Source organism: Bos indicus x Bos taurus, chromosome 8, assembly GCF_003369695.1.
Source record: "Bos indicus x Bos taurus breed Angus x Brahman F1 hybrid chromosome 8, Bos_hybrid_MaternalHap_v2.0, whole genome shotgun sequence".
Classification (NCBI taxonomy): domain Eukaryota; kingdom Metazoa; phylum Chordata; class Mammalia; order Artiodactyla; family Bovidae; genus Bos; species Bos indicus x Bos taurus.
The window spans coordinates 11,160,649-11,179,684 of record NC_040083.1 but is presented as its reverse complement, the minus strand read 5'-3'; the positions used below and the strand labels follow the sequence as shown (position 1 = coordinate 11,179,684).

At 41.3% G+C, this 19,036-nt stretch overlaps 1 protein-coding gene across 1 annotated transcript; it reads left to right on the top strand.

Moving 5' to 3' along the window:
- Nucleotides 1-11,331: 11,331 nt before the first annotated feature.
- Nucleotides 11,332-15,125, top strand: TMEM215 (transmembrane protein 215). Its single transcript, XM_027549057.1, has 2 exons — nucleotides 11,332-12,840; nucleotides 13,074-15,125. Exon 2 carries the CDS (start codon nucleotides 13,132-13,134, stop codon nucleotides 13,837-13,839), a length of 708 nt encoding a protein of 235 aa, XP_027404858.1. The 5' UTR covers nucleotides 11,332-12,840; nucleotides 13,074-13,131; the 3' UTR covers nucleotides 13,840-15,125.
- The last annotated feature ends 3,911 nt before the right edge of the window (nucleotides 15,126-19,036 follow it).

Here is a 19,036-nt window from a genome sequence, read left to right as displayed (position 1 = left end):
AGGGAGGCAACTAATGGAAAATAGCTTGACAGGTTCTTAAAAAATTAGCATTATCATATAACCCAACAATTCTAAGTACCTACCCAAGAGAAACAAAGAATATGTGCACAAAAAATCATGTACATAATTGTCCATAGCAGCCCTATTCATAATGATCAACTGATAGATGAATAAACAAAATGTGGAATATAAAACCACACAATGGAATATTACTTGGCAATAAAAAAGAACAAAATACTAAAACATGGATGAATCTGAAAAACATCATACTCATTGAAAGAAACCAGATGCAAAAGAACACATACAGCATGATTCCATTCATAAAAAAAATAATCAGAAAAGGCCTATCTATAGAAACAGTGAGTAGTTTGTGGTTGCCTAGGATCAGGGGTGAGAATACGGAGTAACTGTAAATGGGCTCTGGGTTTCTATTTAGTGATAGAAATGTCCTAGAATCAGATTGTGGTAAAGGCTGTGCAACTCTATAAATACACTGGAAGTCTTTGAATTATTTACTTTAAATGGAGAATTGCATGGAATGTGAATTACATCTCAATAAAACTATTTTTTAAAAGGAAAAGGGAAGGAAGTGCTGGGGAGAGGAAAAGGAAAGAAGGAAAGAAGAAAGAGAGGGAGGGAGGGAGGGAGGGAGAGAGGGAGGAAGGAAGGAAGGTTTTTGTTGGCCATGATGACCACAACCTTCACAGTACCTGAATTCGAGAGAAGCCAAAATTATCACCCGAGTAATTGATGAGAGAGGAGATCTTTAAAGATTTTAGATGCATGATATTCTGAAACATAATAAACCTCTCATCCTCTGCAGTGGTTCTGAACAATCTTTCCTCTGAACAATGCTAGATAAACACAGCAAATGTCTGACCCATTGGTCCTCTTTTTCTTTGGTTGGTGGTGAATATCCCTTTCTAGTTACACACTCTGAGTCTATAGGATAAAATACGACAGAACTAGTATTTTTCTCTAAAAATATATCCAAACTTCCCTGGTGGTCCAGTGGTTAAGAGTCCACCTTCCAATGCAGGGGACACGGGTTCGATCCCTAGTCTGGGAAGATTCCACATGCTCAGTTGCCATAGTTACTGAAGTCTCTGTACCCTGGAGCCTGTTCTCTGCAACAGGAAAGTCACCGGAATAAGCCAACACATAGCAATAGAGAGTAGTCCTCCCCTCCCACCTGTAGCAACTAGACAAAGCCCACACACAGCAACAAAGACCCGGTGCAGCCAAAAATAAATAAGTAAATAAATAAATATTTAGAATATATCCAAACTGCCCTAATTATGATCTTCTGTGTTTCCAAAACTTTTAAGTCACAAGTATCTGAATAAGCCCCTAGTTCCATCCCTTATCTGAATACTCTTTTTCATTATGTATGAATTTTTAAATACTCAAATGGTAATCTTACTTCCAAAGTCTTGGCAAAACCATCACTCTCAGGTCCATGTAGCCCTGATAGCATATTAAGGTACAGAATTATCAGGGATTTTTGGCAACTCTAGCTAGATTATATGCATTTCTTTATCAATTCAATTTCATTAAATTTCTTTCAGTGATTTCTGCTCTGTTGATGGCTTTCTTCCTGTTTCCCAGGACTGAGATGGAATTAATCTCAAAATTAAGATTCATATAAATATTCTAATTCCATTTCTAGATTTTGAGAGTTGGGGAGGAAAGGTATATGTGTTTGATCTGTTTGATCTGCCAGTTTAATCCAATCTGCAACTTCATTTATTATGATTATATAATATCCCAGTGTTTTGAGGCAACAATAACCATTTCATATTTTTCTATACTAAAATTAATGTGTGATCAACACCCTTATATATAAAAATGTTTGTGTGTGATTCTGTTTCTAAAGAAAGCTTTTTAATGTCTGTTGAACAAAAGTAAAATGAGTTGGTGGTCTCTGGGTTTTCATAAATATATATTATCAAAAGGTTGAAGACCTGAATATTCAAAGCAATCATGAGAAAAAAGAACAAAGCAGAAAGTATAAGGTTCCTTGACTTCAGACTATATTATAAAGCTATAGTCATTAAAAGAACATGATACTGACACAAAAAGAGGCACACAGATCAATGGAACAAAATAGAGAGCCCAGAAATAAACCCATGCACATATGGTCAATTAATCTATGACAAAGGAGGCAAGAATATACAATGGGGGAAAACCAGTCTCTTCAATAAATGGTGCTGGGAACACTGGACAGTTGTATGTAAAAGAATAAAATTAGAACATTTTCTCACATTGTATACAAAAATAAACTTGAAGTGGATTAAACACCTAAATGTAAGTCTGGAAACCATAAAACTCCCAGAAGGAAACAAGCAGAACACTCTTTGATGTAATTCATGGCAATAGTTTTTTGGATCAGTCTCCTCAGACAAAATAAACAAATGGGACCTAATTAAACAAAAGCTTTTGCACAACAAAGGAAAACATCGACAAAACAAAAAGACAACTTACGGAATGGAAAAAAAATATTTGCAGATAATATATCTGATAAGAAGCTAATATCCAAAGTATACAAGCAGCTCAAACAACTCAATATTTTTTTAAAAAGACCAAAAGTCTGATTTAGAAATGGGCAGAAGACCTGAATAGACATTTTTCCAAGGAAGACACACAGAAAGCCAACTGGCACACGAAAAGATATTCATCACTAATTATTCAGTTCAGTTCAGTCGCTCAGTCGTGTCCGACTCTTTGCAACCCCATGAACTGCAGCACGCCAGAACTCCCTGTCCATCACCAACTCCCGGAGTTTACCCAAACTCATGTCCATCAAGTCGGTGATGCCATCCAGCCATCTCATCCTCTGTCGTCTCCTTCTCCTCCTGGCCCCAATCCCTCCCAGCATCAGGGTCTTTTCCAATGAGTCAACTCTTCTCATGAGGTGGCCAAAGTACTGGAGTTTCAGCTTCAGCATCAGCGCTTCAAATGAACACCCAGGACTGATCTCCTTCAGAATGGACTGGTTGGATCTCCTTGCAGTCCAATGGACTCTCAAGAGTCTTCTCCAACACCACAGTTCAAAAGCATCCGTTCTTCGGCACTCAGCTTTCTTCACAGGAGAAATGCAAATCAAAACCACAATGAGGTATCACCTCACACCTGTTGGAATAGCTATCATCAAAAAGACCACAAATAATAAATGTTGATGAGGATGTGGAGGAAGGAGAACCCTACTACACTGTTGGTAGGAATGTAAACTGGTGCAGGCATTATGGAAAACAATATGGAACTTTGTCAAGAAACTAAAAATATTAATAGAACTACCATATTATACAGCAATGCTATGTCTTGCCATATATTGAAAGAAAAAAAAAAAACGCTAATTCAAAAAGATATATGCACCCTTATGTTCATGGCAGCACTACTTACAACAGCCAAGATGTGGAAGCAACCTAAGTGAGCATCAACAGATGAATCTATAAAGCAGATGTGGTACATATATATCATATAATGGAATATTACTTAGCCATAAAAAAGAATGAAATTCTGCCATTTGCAACAACATGGATGGACCTAGAGGGTATTATGCTTAGTGAAATAAGACAGGCAAAAGAAGGACAAACACTGTATGTTGTCACTTATATGTGGAATCTGAAAAATAAAACAAATGAATAAATATAACAAAACAGAAACACATCCATGGATATAGAGAACAAATTAGTAGCTGCTTTTGGGAAGAGGAACTGGGGGAGTCGTAAGATAGGGGTAAGGGATTAAGAGGTACAAACTAGTATATATAAAATAAATAAGTTACAAAGATATATTGTACAGAACAGGGAATATGGCCAGCATTTTATAACTTCAAATGGAGTATAATCTATAAAAACATTGAACCACTATATTGTACACCTGAAATCAATATAGTATTGTAAACCAACTATATACTTCAATAAAAAAATTTTTTAAGGTTGGACATGTCAATGTACTATGTTAATCTAAGGGCAAGAAAATGAGAAAATCAGATGAACCTTCAGTTTAGGGATCAAACCACATAAGAATTCTCTACTCCCAACTCCGATTCTCAACAGTCCATTTTTCTCATCGTTTATTCCCTTAACAAGGATGCTCTACCGAATCAAAGGAAAGACAACACGGAGAAAGATCTAAGCTAGTGAATAAGCTCAGGCCCGGAGAGCAAATGGATGTTTGGCTGGAACCGCTCAGATCCCTAAAACGTTTTCATCTTTGGAATCGTTAATCGAACACTGTCACTTGCACTAGCTTTATTTTTTAACTTACAAAAAGATTCGTGAAAATTCTAGGCTCCTTTGTACTTTGTTCTGCACAACCTAATGAACCCTAATGAGCTGCAAGCATTTTTAAAACTCTGTTAATTCAGCACTGGAAAACAACTGAAGATACTTTACATCTCTGGAGGCCCTGAGTGAAATAAGAGAAGTTAGAGTTGTAAAGGTAGGCTTTAGTAAAAATCAGAGTTACCTGCTAGGAGCTAGAGAAGATGGGAGGAGGTACAGAGGAGGCCTGAACACCACCAGATATGTAGGAGGTTCTCAATATGACATTTGTTAAATAAATGAGTCAGAATTACAGCCAAGAAGGAAAAAATATCAAATCTCTAACTAAGTGCATCAAAACAACCATTTTTAAATCAAAAAAGGGGGGAAATAGTACATTTATTATTGTCTAGGTTGGCGATGGCACCCTGCTCCAGTACTCTTGCCTGGAGAATCCCATGGATGGAGAAGCCTGGTAGGCTGCAGTCCATGGGGTCGCTAGAGTCAGACACGACTGAGCGACTTCACTTTCACTTTTCACTTTCATGCATTGGAGAAGGAAATGGCAACCCACTCCAGTGTTCTTGCCTGGAGAATCCCAGGAACGGGGGAGCCTGGTGGGCTGCCGTCTATGGGGTCGCACAGAGTCGGACACGACTGAAGTGACTTAGCAGCAGCAGCAGGTTAAAAACAGGGTTGTAAGACATCTCAAAAGTGATTAACATAAATTTGGGAGGAACCATAAGATTTCACTCCAATGCAACATGAAAATCCACTTACTGTCTTTCAATTTTCCTCTCTTCTCAATTCATCCATATCCTTTTCTCTCCTGTGAGGAAGTGCCAGAATGAGGAAGGGGACAGGACAATCTTTCAAATCTTTGTATATCATTCTTTCAACTACCATTTATTGAGTGCTTAATATATGAGAGAGACCATTCTCTCATTAAAACAAAAACTTTTTCTTATTATAACAGCAGAAATTTTGACAATTCATAAAAATATAAAGAAAATAGTAACAATTATGTAGTGCTCCAGCTCAGTGGTAAAGAATCCACTTGCCAATGCAGAAGATACAGGAGACGTGGGTTTGATCTCTGGGTTGGGAAGAGCCCCTGGAGGAGGAAATAGCAACCCACTCCAGTATTCTTGCCTGGAAAACCCCATCGACAGTGGAACCTGGTGGGTTACAGTCCCTGGGGGTCTCAAAGAGTCAGACGTGACTTAGCGACTAAACACAGGGCTCCACTCCACCACCTAGAAATAATCACAGCTAATATTTTGAGAGTATTTACTTTTGGTCTTTTTTTTCTATTCTAGCTTTTTTTTTTTTCAGTAATTAGGGGCCTACTAAATATAAATTTTTTTCAAGTTACTTTAATGGAATTTTTTATTCTTAGCTTTTTTAATTAACATTATATTGATCCCATTGTCATGGGTCATTAAAAATATAAAAAATATAATTTTGTTCATACATAATACTCCCTCAACTGACTGTGCATATTCCCTCCAATGAACGTACCACATTGTATATAACCTTTCCTCTGTTATTGGCTATTTCAGTGTTTTCCAGTGTTTTACTACTAGGGCATTGTAAATTATTTTTTTGCACATAAATATTTTTGTGCTACTGTTTATTTTTATGGGAAAGTTTGCTAGAATCATACTGCCTGAGTCAACTGGATTATGATAAACCCAATAGCTCACCATCATCCAATAGAGTTTGGTAATGGTGAAACATTTATATCTGCACTGTCCAGTATGGTGGCCAATCACCACATTTAACTGCTCCGCACTTGAAATGTGGGTAGTACATCTGCGAAATTGATTTTTTTATTTTATTGCATTTTAATTAATTTAAATGCAAATAGCCTCTTGTGTTAATCGCTACGGTATTGGACAGTGCAGCGACAGCAGTTCCAAGGTCTTAATTTGTTTGACTCTTGGAGACTTCCGCAGAATGGCTCTCATTCTGTTTCCATAGCACTGAATTCAGGAAATTACTGTGTGGGTCTGGAGAGTCTGAAAATGCTAATGAGGATTTTGTTTATGCCTCATGACCTGGGCCTGTTGTCATATCAGGTGTGCTCAGCAGACAGGAGGCCAGGCTATGAGTAGGCTTGGATCTGCCTCATGAAAATAAGCCTTATGAATACATGGTGAACCTAGAGAGAAACGCTTTGTTTCTAAAAGTGTTAGATGTGACCTTCTCTCACTCAGACATTACCATCCCTAACTGTGCACCAGTTGGTGAAGCGGTGGGGACGTCCATCTACATCTTGAGATGAGTAAATGATGATTAATTTACTCATATGGTGCCTGAGCCTGGTCTTTCCACCAGTATATACTTACTTCTGACATGTTTCAGTAGAATAGTCATGCAAAGGGATGCACTTCTTTGAAGTTCTTTAGATACCTGAGCAGACTTCATCCATGAAAAAGTTAGTACCAATACATTCCCACCATTAACATATGTGAGTATCCGTCTCAGCAGCACCCTGCCCCGAGTATTGGTATTATTTTGTATATTTACAACTTGAATGGATTTTTTTAAATTACATAGCATTGTCATTTAAATTTGGAAATATTTTACCTCTACAAGCAAAGTGCTAAAGAGAGCTCCCTTAAAAACTTTTCTCTCTTGACCCTACACCCCACCTCTGGCTATCATTTCATTTCTCTGTTCCTTTTTTTTTTTTTTTTAATTTTATTTTATTTTTAAACTTTACAATATTGTATTAGTTTTGCCAAATATCAAAATGGATCCGCCACAGGTATACATGTGTTCCCCATCCTGAACCCTCCTCCCTCCTCCCTCCCCATACCATCCCTCTGGGTCATCCCAGTGCACCAGCCCCAAGCATCCAGTATCGTGCATCAAACTTGGACTGGCAACTCGTTTCATACATGATATTATACATGTTTCAATGCCATTCTCCCAAATCTTCCCACCCTCTCCCTCTCCAACAGACTTAACAACAAAATCCTTTGAGTTTTCTCTGCTCTCTGCCCCCAGTTCCTCTGCTTCTTTTCCCTCTTGGACCCATTTCAGTCAATATTTCACCCCCGGCCACTCTACCAGAACTATTCCTGTAAAGGTGACCGATGACCTCCACGTTGCTAAGCCCAGTGTTCACTTTTTAGTCCTTTTCATATTTGTCAACAGAATCGATGCAATCACTATGCCCGCCCTGAACTGCTTTCTTCTTTTAGTTCCTTGGACCTCTGCTCATTGGCTCACCTCGCTGGCCACGCCTTCACAATTTCTTTTGCTGGTTCCTCTTCATCTCCCCAGCCTCAAAATATTGATGTTCCTTTGTACTTAGTACTGGAACTTCTCTAGCCTACTGATGTCTGCTCCCTAAGTTCTCATGAGATCTCTGCCTAAGATCTCATTAGTCCCAGGGATTAAAATGGTAATCATATCCCAACAGCTCCCAAAATTGTATATCCAGCCCAGATTTCTCCCCAAACTCCAGACTTGTACATCAACTCTATCACCAACTTCACTTTGATATAGCAAATAAACATGTCCAAAACCAGATTCCTGGTTTGCCCCTCAATTTTCAAATCTTAGAATCATCCTTGATTATGTAATTTCCCTCACATCCCAAATATATCAGCAAATACTGTCAGCTTTACATTAGAATACATCAGAATCTAACCACTTCTGGCCACATTCATAAACCAATATCATCTCTCACCTGGATAATTACAATAGTTTCCTAAGGGGCCTCTATGCTTCTGCCTTCAACCCACCTTGTTTATTTTCTATACAACAGCTAGACAGAGCCTTTAAACTATGAGTTGGGACTTCGCCCTCCTTTCCAGAGCATCCAGGTCTGTCTCTAACATGTAAGAGGCCCCATGCAAGAATAAAAGGAGCAAGGCTGCAGCTGATCCACGATAGACAAGCAGGATGAGCGTACAGCCTTTGAGCTCTGAAAGTCTTGTTGCCACAGCATAATCTATACACACATCTTGCTCTGTGAATGTGAGTGACCACATCTCACTGACTTGCATCCCCAGCACCTAGCAGTGTCACACACATCATAAATACTCAAGTCGTATTGAAGAATTGATGCTTTTGAACTGTGGTGTTGGAGAAGATTCTTGAGAGTCCCTTGGACTGCAAGATCAAACCAGTCAATTCTAAAGGAAATCAACCCTGAATATTCATTGGAAGGACTGGTGCTGAAGCTGAAGCTCCAATATTTTGTCCACCTGATGCAAATAGCCAACTCATTGGAAAAGACCCTGATGCTGAGAAAGACTGAAGGCAGAAGGAGAAGAGGGTGACAGAGGATAAAATGGTTGCATGGCAACACCAATTCAATGGACGTGAACTTGGGCAAACTCTGGGAGATGGTGAGGGACAGGGAAACCTGGTGTGCTGCAGTCCATGGGGTCGCAAAGAGTTGGACATGACTTGGCAACTGAGCAACAATAACAACAGTATTGAATGATTGCAACCCTTCTGCATTTCATCTGTCTGATTAAATGTGTTAGAGTAGATATTCTATTTTTTTCACTTCCAGAAATAAGGGTACTTTATAAAGGTATGTAACAACAAAAAAATAACAAACATTTTTTATCACAATAAAAATAACTACATATATTATATGACTGGTTTTACCCAAATAGTATGTAAAATCTAAAAATTTTAACTGATTCTGTGGCAGTCTGCTACTTATTAATATATAAATACATCCATGACATGAAACAAAAATATTTAAGAAAGTAACTGAGTTGTAGATATTCTATAAGATATCTTCAAATCCTAGCCTCCCGTGATTTCAATAATCTCAGAAATAAAAGGTTCTGCATTTCCTTCTCAAACACCCACATGTTAAAACCTCATTAAAACCTGAATTTGCTTTTTCTTCTGATGAAAAGCTTTTGTACATAGCTGTATATGCTTACAGCATTGCAAGAACTGCTTAGGGTTTTAAAATCCTAGTGCGATCAGCCTGTACAGGCAAGAAATTAAATACTGAGAATGCCTTTTCTGTCCCTGAATATTGTCACCCTGAGTGATGTCTCCCACCTCCACCCACTTTTGCTGTTGACTTGGGCAAGTATACCTGCTGTTCAAAGACCACCTGAAATTACCTCTAAGAAGGAACTGCTTTGAGAGAATGAGGCTTATAATTAGACAGTAATTGAAGTCTCCTGCAGCTTTATGCATGGGTCTTATCTAATGCCTAAGTAGGTGAACTGCATGACTTGAGTCAAATGGAATTGGATGCTTGTCCAAGTTAGAGGAGGTCTCTGCTCAGCGATGTTGCTTCTTTAGGCTCAGCTAGGTTTCCAGCACTACTGTCAGAGCCCCTGCACACCACTAACGACTCTTCACCCCTGCAGAGTGACTGTCAGAGAATCACGGAAGAGTAGAGCCGAAAGGGTCCTCAGCTAGCTCCATGCAAAGCCCTTGTTTCACAGGAAAATGAAACCCAGTGAGGTAAAGTGATTTGCCTCAGGTCACAGGTAGAAGAGGAGCTAGATCAGGGAATTTAGGAGGTAAGACAATGATGATTTGCTTGATTTACTTGATGTACATTGTTAGAAAGACAAAGGAACAGAGGACAATCCCACAGTTTCTCGCTGGGCAAATAGGAAGAATAAGGGGGTCAAAGGAGAAAGGGCAGGTCTGAAGGAAATTTGATGAGCATAGTTTCGGTGGTGCTGAGATGAGGTGTCTGTGTGCCATACCGACAGATATCAAGCAGACAAGTAGGTATTATCAGACAATCAGATATTATAAATCTGAAATTGAGGGAAAAGGACAAAGCCAAAGAGATAAATATAGGGGTCATCAGCATAGCCAGCCATCAGCATAGCCATTAGCATCAAAAGGCTTTGTTAAAAATTAATAAAATAAAAAGAAGTTTTACAATGTAGTCTACAAATGAGTGGCCAAGGAGATGGGAAAGAGACCAGAACAGAAAGGCAAAGGAGAGAGGGCTTCAAGAAGGGAAGCGTGGTCAGCAGTTGTGGTACACGCTGCTGGTTGCTTCTCCAACTTTCGTTCTACTCTTCTTCCTCGATAACAAATCTGTAATTTTTTCAAAGTGGCAATAACTCTGGTCAACACCCCTCCCTGCAAACAAAATCTTGATTTCCCAGGGTCCTTTGCACAGAGGTGACCACTATGACAGCCTTCTGGCCAGTAAGCTATGATGTCTGACCAGTGAGCTACGACAGAGCTATGACAGAGTTCTTCATATAATGTCTATTTGGTGCAGCTGCCAGGAAAACAATTATTTTCCTGATGGAAATGGTCAGACAGCTGGCATATCACTTTTGCTCTTTGCCTTTCTCCCTTTCTTCCTTCTTTCTGTCCAAAATAATGATTCTATGCCAGAGGTACAGCAGCTGTTTAGTGAGGAAGAGTAGATACTGGAGTGGAAAGCTGAGTCTGATTCCTGATCCACTCAGTGGAAAGAGTGGGAAACTTGGGAGTCAACCTTGGACTCCAATCACCATCTTACTTTCTTTGATCCTTGATTACAGCTTTAAATATCTTTCAAATTCACTTTCTTCCAACCACCCCTACTAGCCCTGCATTGTTCAGATCCCTGCCATGTCTTGCCTGGCTTATTGAACTGTCCTCCTCCAGGTCTCCTTGTTTACCCCTCAACCCCTTCCAACCTGTCCTCTAACCTACTGTCCCTGTCTGTCAAACATGGAATAGTTTCTGTTGATCCCTGCTTAAAACACTGCCACCACTCTTCACGGCTTAGAGTCAAAGGTTCTTAGCCCCCCAGACAGGCTCTTAATGACTTGGCTCCTGCCTTTTATTGATTATCACGTACTAAGCAATATGGGCTTCCCTGGTGTCTCAGACAGTAAAGAATCCCCCTGCAAAGCCGGAGAACCTGAGTTTGATCCGTGGGTTGGGAAGATCCCTTGGAGGAGGGCATGGTAACCCACTCCAGTATTCTTGCCTGGAGAATCCCCATGGACAGAGGAGCCTAGTGGGCTACAGTCCATGGGGTCACAAAGAATCGGACACAACTAAACCACTAAGCACAGCACAGCCCAAGCAAGCATCGCACTAGGAACTTTACATTTATTTAGTCCTCAGAGAGTTTGTTCACATATTTGATAGTAATATTTTCATTTTACAGATGCGTCAACTGATTCTCAAAGCAGTTAAATCACTTGCCCAAGAATACATGGTTAATTTAAGTGGGGAGAAGGCCTGGAGGTCAAAATTCTTTCCACCAAAGCACGGCCTTAATGAAAAATACTACCCCATCTCCTCCCCCTTCCTCCCCCGTCCTTCTGCGTCCGGCTTCTCGCTATTCCCCATCTACCCTAAATGAGCAGCCTTGTTTAAGAACCCCAGCCAAAGCCAGTCCTGCCCCCAGGGCCAGAGGAATCCAGCCCGTGCGCCCGTGGGGAGGAGGCAGATTGTCCACACCAGCGTGGGCGAAGGAGAGAATCGCCCAAAGCCAGAGCTTCTGGCCGGGCTGATCCCCGAGTCAAGGCCCCTCCTTTTCCTCGATAGCGGGGTGTTGGGTGCCAGTTGCAGGGGGATGGAGAGCCGGGGCTGGAAAGCCCATCTCCTTTGACCCAGCCGGCGTGGCTGGCACCACGTCCGTGTCAGAGTGGGATCCAGGCTCCAAGGCCACCCCCTGCAGGTCCCAGGGCTGTAAGACCCAGGTTGGGGGCGAGGGAAGGACTCTGGTGACGCCCCCAGGGGTGAGCAAGACCCGGCTGACCACTGACTCAGCCTGGGCGCGGGTCCGGTGCTCTTCGCTGCTACTCCAGCGCTGTTGCGCGCCGCTGCCGCCCAGCGCCCGAAGACAGAGCAGTCGCGGGCCTCAGGACCCCGAGAAGTGCAGCCCTCAGAGCCCCAGAGCCTCGACGTTCAGAGACGCGGTAGGGCAACCACCTGGGAGCTGCTCCAGGGCGGATCGGGTCACCCACATCTGCAACTAGAGAAGGATCCCGGTCCCCGGGGGACGTCTCCGGCTGGCACTTCTGACCCTCGGACCGCGGACTTGGAGCCCCGGCTGCCCCGTGGGCAAACCGGCCCGAGTTCCAGTCTCCGGCCCGCGTCAACCGCGCACCCGGGACTCTCTCAGGACACAGAAGAGGGTCCAGACGCCCTGCTCAGCCCTCCCAGGCAGCGGAGGGACGAACTCCGGCTGCTCCAAGCTCCCCAAGTAGACCGTGGGCAGCCCCTTCTGCCCCGGTGGCCTCTCCCTGGGGTCTAGTCCCCTCGCGCCCCCGCGCGTCCTTCTTCGTTTCTGAGCTTGCTCTGCAAGTGATGTAACCAGGCCAGGCTCGCTCGCCGCTTTCCCTCTTTTCCTCTAAGTCCGTCCTCCCTCCAGCACCCGGCGCTCTTCGCGCAGAGCTGGGCGCTGGGCTGCGCCGCTGCTCCGCTCCGCTCGCAAAGCCCTGGAGACCGACATCGCACCACCTGGATGTGGAGTCAAGGGGCAAAGCCAGGCTTTCCTTCCAGAAACAAGGGAGAGAGCCGAGGAAACAGCTGCTGTGGAGGTTTCTAAGGAGACTCAGACTGGCTTTTTTCCCCGTTCCCGGGAGACGGCAGGAAACCTCAGGTACCTTGGCCACCCCAACCGGTGGATGTCTATCTGAGAGAGAGACAGGGGTTGCAATAGTACGAAAGAGACAGAGAAAGAGAGAGAGAGAGAGCAGAAACAGGGGAAATAGAGATGGAGACCAAGACTGACAGTAGAGTCAGAGACAGAGTAAGAGAGATGTTTGGTGGGTGGGAAATTGACTAGGATATTTTTGTTCTGTTTTTAACCCAGTGCGGTTTTGCCTCTGACAGTAGGGAGGAACACTGCTCCTTGGTCAGCGGGCAGTCCCCAACCTGGATGGAGTGAAAGATGCGGCCTGATGACATCAACCCGAGGACTGGGCTGGTTGTGGCCCTGGTCAGCGTCTTCCTGGTCTTTGGCTTCATGTTCACAGTCTCTGGGATGAAAGGAGAGACTCTGGGGAACATCCCCCTCCTGGCCATAGGGCCCGCCATCTGCCTGCCAGGCATTGCGGCCATTGCCCTGGCGAGGAAAACCGAGGGTTGCACCAAGTGGCCCGAGAATGAGCTGCTGTGGGTCCGAAAGTTGCCGTGCTTCCGGAAACCCAAGGACAAGGAGGTGGTGGAACTGCTGAGGACCCCTTCAGACCTGGAGTCAGGCAAGGGGAGTTCAGATGAGCTGGCTAAGAAGGCGGGCCTCAGGGGGAAGCCTTCCCTCCAAGGGCAGGGCGAGTTGCCTATGGCCAGCTCCATCACCACCCCCACACCCATGGAGGAAGGAGAATGCCAGAGCCCTGGCCAGAGCGGGCGTCGGGAGGAGACGTCCAGATACTTGGATGGCTACTGTCCCTCGGGCAGCTCCCTCACCTACAGTGCCTTGGATGCCAAGTGCTTAGCCTGGGACAGGTCTGAGCATCCTGAGCCCGAGGATAGCATCTTCTTCGTGCCCCAGGACAGTATCATCGTTTGCTCCTACAAGCAGAACAGCCCCTATGACAGATACTGTTGTTACATCAATCAGAGCCAAGGCAGGTGGGACCACGAGACGATAGTCTAAGTTTTGCATACAAGGGTCGCTGCGTTGATAGAAATGTGGCTACACTCAGCTCCCAACAGAAGGAAACTGCCCTGCTCCAACAGCCTTCACACGGTTAGAAACTGACCTGGTACGTGATGGTCGTGCAAGCCTCTGGTGTGTCAGAGTCATGTAAATAGGCATGTTTGGGACACGTTTCAGGAAAGGATGATGAGGGTTAAGGACACTGGAAGAGGCAGTGGGTAGGAAAGGAAGCAGTTTCAATTGCTTTTAAGCAATTTAAGCCATGTTGGATGCTTTGTAAAATATGGCAAAAAGTATTACCCAGCACCTGCTGAAAGCAAGATAAATCTAGAGTGGGTTGCAGATAACAGACATGAAACGATGTGTGGACTACTCATGGAGAAATTGAGCTGCTTTCGGTCTAAAGAAGTTGAATGAAAAAACAATTCAATACTTTATTCTATGAAATGATTTTTTTGTCCAGTGAAAGTTTTTCACACTTAGTATTTGCCGAAAGAAAAAAAAAAAATTAAGATAGAATAGCTACATCCCTCCTAAGGTGTGATGGTTACTGGAGAAAGGGGAGTTAAAGACAGTTGAATCATGTAATTGAGTTTTATGGTTATTACCTTCAGACAAGATCAGGGATTTTTAGTAAAGTAAAATAAGTGTGACCAGTTGTGTTAAAAACTAACAATTTTAGATGGCTGTATTACTTCTGAAACTCTTCATTTATATTAACTTACTGGGTCTTTATCTGAAGTGTTTTTTAGCACTTACTGTCAATCATGTACAATTTCCTCATCAGGTGCAATATGGCTTGATATCATATTTTCATAGATTAGAATTTGTTTTCATCAAGTCAAAATGGACTTTACATATGTATACAAGTGTCTTTAACATTTCTGGAAGATGTAATTATGATTCTTAAATGCCTTTTAAATTGTGAAGATTGTGACGTCAATACCATTAGTCTTGAACTTTATGCAGAAATTCTGTGAAATGTGATGGTTAAATTTCTGGAAATGTCTTTATTTGTACATTTGTTCGACACTCCCAAAGACTGTCAATGCCAATGAAACAAATTAATCTACTAGATTTAACTAAAGCCCAATTTTCATTGAGTTCTCCTGATCAGTGAACATTACATGACAAAGGTCTGTTTCATTTAATTTTTTGCTGCTGAGGAAAAAAAATCACAGTGGGATCCTAAAAATGTATTTCCTTTTTCATTTGCTCAACTGTCTATCAACCAAAATACCATTTAATCCCTGTTGAAGAAAAAATTAAATTATATGTAGAAATGGTGGTATATTTCATTTTGAAGATCAGCATAACTTTGCATCCTTCAGAGAATGACTTGCTTTTAATGACTGTATAGTTTCAGCCACTTTCTCCCAAAAGGGGAACTGAGGACAACTGTACCTCTTTTGTGTATTTCAAGTCCAACTCTGCAATTCTTTAAGTGTAGCAATTATTTTGTCTTGAGAATTGTTCCCCTAAAATCACAATTTTCTAACCAAATTCAACATCAGAAATATTTAATTTATCTTAGTATTCCTTAAATGTTGGAAAATAAAATCTGTGATCCTGAGCACATTTTACCACCTCAGTCCCTGAAATGAGGGAAGTGGGACTTACTCACACTAGACTAGTTCTCTCATTGCTTCCCAGTTTGGATACTCTATGGCATTATGTCAAAAGCACTCTATATTTTGCCAGGAAATGATTTATAACAAAATGCATGCCAAAGTTATGCAATTCATAATAACAATTGTGCTACATGGATTTAGTTCTTGTTGCTATTCAAAAGAATTTTGTAGATGTATGAAAGCAGATTTGTTTTGCTACTAAATATTATTTATTCAAAAAATACACTTCTGAGGATAAAATGAAGATGATAGGGTAAAATATTTTTAAGGAGAAAATTTCCAATATTGGTATAACCCCAAATAATCAAATACATATCTTTGCACTAAATGTAATTTACCTCGGATTTGGAATGGAGGAAAAATCATTCCTAAAATTGCAATGCCTCTTAATAAGTCTAAAGCATTTTGAAAGATGGAAATCTTGATTCTAGGAAGGTAAAAATTATTGGATAACTCTTAGGAATAAAAAGTTGTTCTAATTTGTTTGTCTTTGTGGACATCTTTAGAGGTGAGGAGAGAGCAAGACATCAGAGGGGTGTTCACACAGACTCAGCAAATCCTACAAAGGGTCTGAAAAGAGATGGTTGTAAGGTCAGGTTTGGGATTTGGAAAAGTTACTTTCTGATTTCTTCAACTCAAACTCCTTCATATCTCACACACACACACACACACACTCCAATTTCCATATCCAAAGTCAGCTACTAGTCTAGAGAGATAAGGTATTTTATCACATTTTCAAGTCCTATTTCAGAAGAAACTTACTTTTAAGTTTCTTCTTCCATCTGCCTACTTAAGATCCTTAAATTATCTAAGAAGGCATTTGAGGGAATTTTCTGCAATGCTAAAATAATGGTGTGCAAGTGTTGAGCTGGGAGGCTTAACTTTGACCAGAAAGAATAAAATGTGTAATTGTGTGTGTGAATTTTGCTTAACAGTTTATGTTAATCCACCCCTGCCTAACACGAAGCAAGGTAGCCTAGCGCCCCATGTCAACACTTGTTAAGTGCTATATTCAGGGTAAAACTGTCATTCTTTTGAACAGAGTGGACAAGAAGAGAAAAGGGTCTGAGCCCTTTACAGGAACACAGAGCAGTTCATTCCCGTCAACAGTGCTAGCAAATGATTAACATGAACATGACCAACGTGAGGATTATTCCTGGTATCCTCCAAGAGCTTTCAGATGGATGTAAATTTAACTCAGCCTTGGTTACTTTTACTTCTCTGTTAATCCAAATAGTCATTTCAACTGGATTTTAAATAGGCATTTTATTTTTGAAATCTCCTGTACTGAATTTTTCTTGCTCTATATTCCTATTTATATTATACACTGGTTCTTTTTCCAAACTGTTTCTTGAATCCAAAGTGTGAATTCAGCCAAGATAGCCAAGCTGGAGCTTACTTAAACAACTGTTTCGAGATTTAGTTTCCACTGCAATCATGGCAAACAAATCCAGATACAGTTAAGTTCAGGCTCTCTTCCAAACCTGCTAACCAGCCCCTTTGAGAATGTTTTCAATGGTATGGATCTTACTACCCATAAACTGGTAATGTAGAGAAAGGAGATGCATTCTTTCAAATATTTTTCCTTTTGTTATATCCAACCTCTACTTATTTATGAGTATACTTCCACAGCATCATTTAGTTGCTGAATTTGCTGCTTTATTATTATTTTATAACATTAAATAAAATGTTTTTGAAAGTCCACAGACCCACTATCCTAACAGAACTACACACATTTCCACTTCAGTATATTATCTTCCAGGCCCCCTCTACCTGTGTATGCACCTTACATATTGTAATTGTGCTTCGTTTTCTTTTCTCTTTTAGTTATATCTCAAATATGTTTTCATGTGTCTATGTAGTGTTCCTATTTGTCACTTAACAATTGTGTAATACGACATTTTAGTGAAGTACCATAATTTATCATGCCATTCCGTACAGCTAGCCAAATATCAAGGATTATGGATTACTTTGTTGGTTGTTTTTTTTTCTATTGTTGGTAACATAGCCACATTATTTATCATTTGCCATAGAAGTGAAAATTTACAGTTGATAAACTATTTCCTAATCGGTGAGAGTGAGGAGGCAGAAATGTGTAAATGGATCAAATACTCAAATTGTTTGATTTTTTTCTTCACTCATATAGATGCAAAGAATAGGGTAAGAAATAAAATGATGCTTCTTCAAAAAGGTCCCCCATCAGGACCAAAGGCAGTATTTTTAAGAGTGAGATGAGACAGAGCCAGTATTTCTATGAGTAAGATAAGACACTTCCCCAGTTAAGATACTGCTAGCATGTAACTCAAAAGCAGATGACAGTGGTCTCAGTCTTCAAAAGCATAATGTTGAACAAGCAAAATGAAGAGCAGCCGTAGACAATAATGATTACTTTGTACTATGTCAAAAGCATTTTCTTAAGGTATCTCACCATATATTTTATATATATTTAATACATATGTATATTCTTACCTATTAGTGGCTTTCAAATGAACTGGAATTCCAGGAATTCAATAGACTATCCATGAGTTTTCTATGTTTCAGTTCCTCACTGGAAAAATTAAACTGGAGATAGAAATGTGGATAAATGCTTGGTTCATCTGAAAATCTCAATAAAGAATTGAATTCCATTTAGTCTCTTGTCCAGATAACATAAAATTGTGTAAACACCATTGAGCTGGAGCTCATGTCTTTGATTTCTTCCTGCCTATAGGGTCCCTCACTGCATGGACACTTCCCCACAAGAGAAGTTTGTTTGTGATGCTATCCAGATACACAAATAGCTGGGCACCAATATTAGATCTCCATGACCTTTGGCCGGTTATTCTTGGGCCTGACACTTATTAGAGATCCTCTCTTCATTGTCCCCCTTTATTCCTCCTCCTGAACCCATGTTAGAGCCTGTAGACTTGGTATCCTCAATGACAGAATGAGGCTTAGCATGCTTTATCCAAAATAAGGTATGGAGCTCCAGAAGAACACAAAGCTATTAACACATCTCCTGTGCTTGCTGCTCTTTGACAAATCTATCCTAGAAAGTTAAATATAACAAATACTTTACAATTAATCACCTTCTTATTTTTCATGGTAATGAATTATTGAACGTGAGACACCACCAGTCTGAGACAAGAGCACATCTGTTAGAAGAATTAAGCTTTCTGAAAATTACCTGCCTGTAATTCAACATGAAAAGTACGGACAATTACCTTCTATGTAAGTGCTTAGACCACCAGACCACCTCACAAAGACCCGCCTGTCCCTGTGCTCCTGCACCCCACCTTCCATCCTCTACAGCAGCTCCTTGGCTATTCCCTGACTCTGCCGGCTGCTGACCACCCCAAGTCTTCGCCCCCATGATTTTCTCTCCCTTAGATGCCCACCCTGTCTTGGTCCCTCTGCTGCTTAACCCCCTAACAGCCATCAAGGGGCAGCTCCCACATCTTCCACAATCCTGTAGATTTTCCCACTCAGAACTAACACTTCCATTATTCTCTGGTCTGATTACGCCTCCACCGTTATTATTGTGTGTATTAGTTGAGTACATGTTTGCCTCTCCAACCACAATG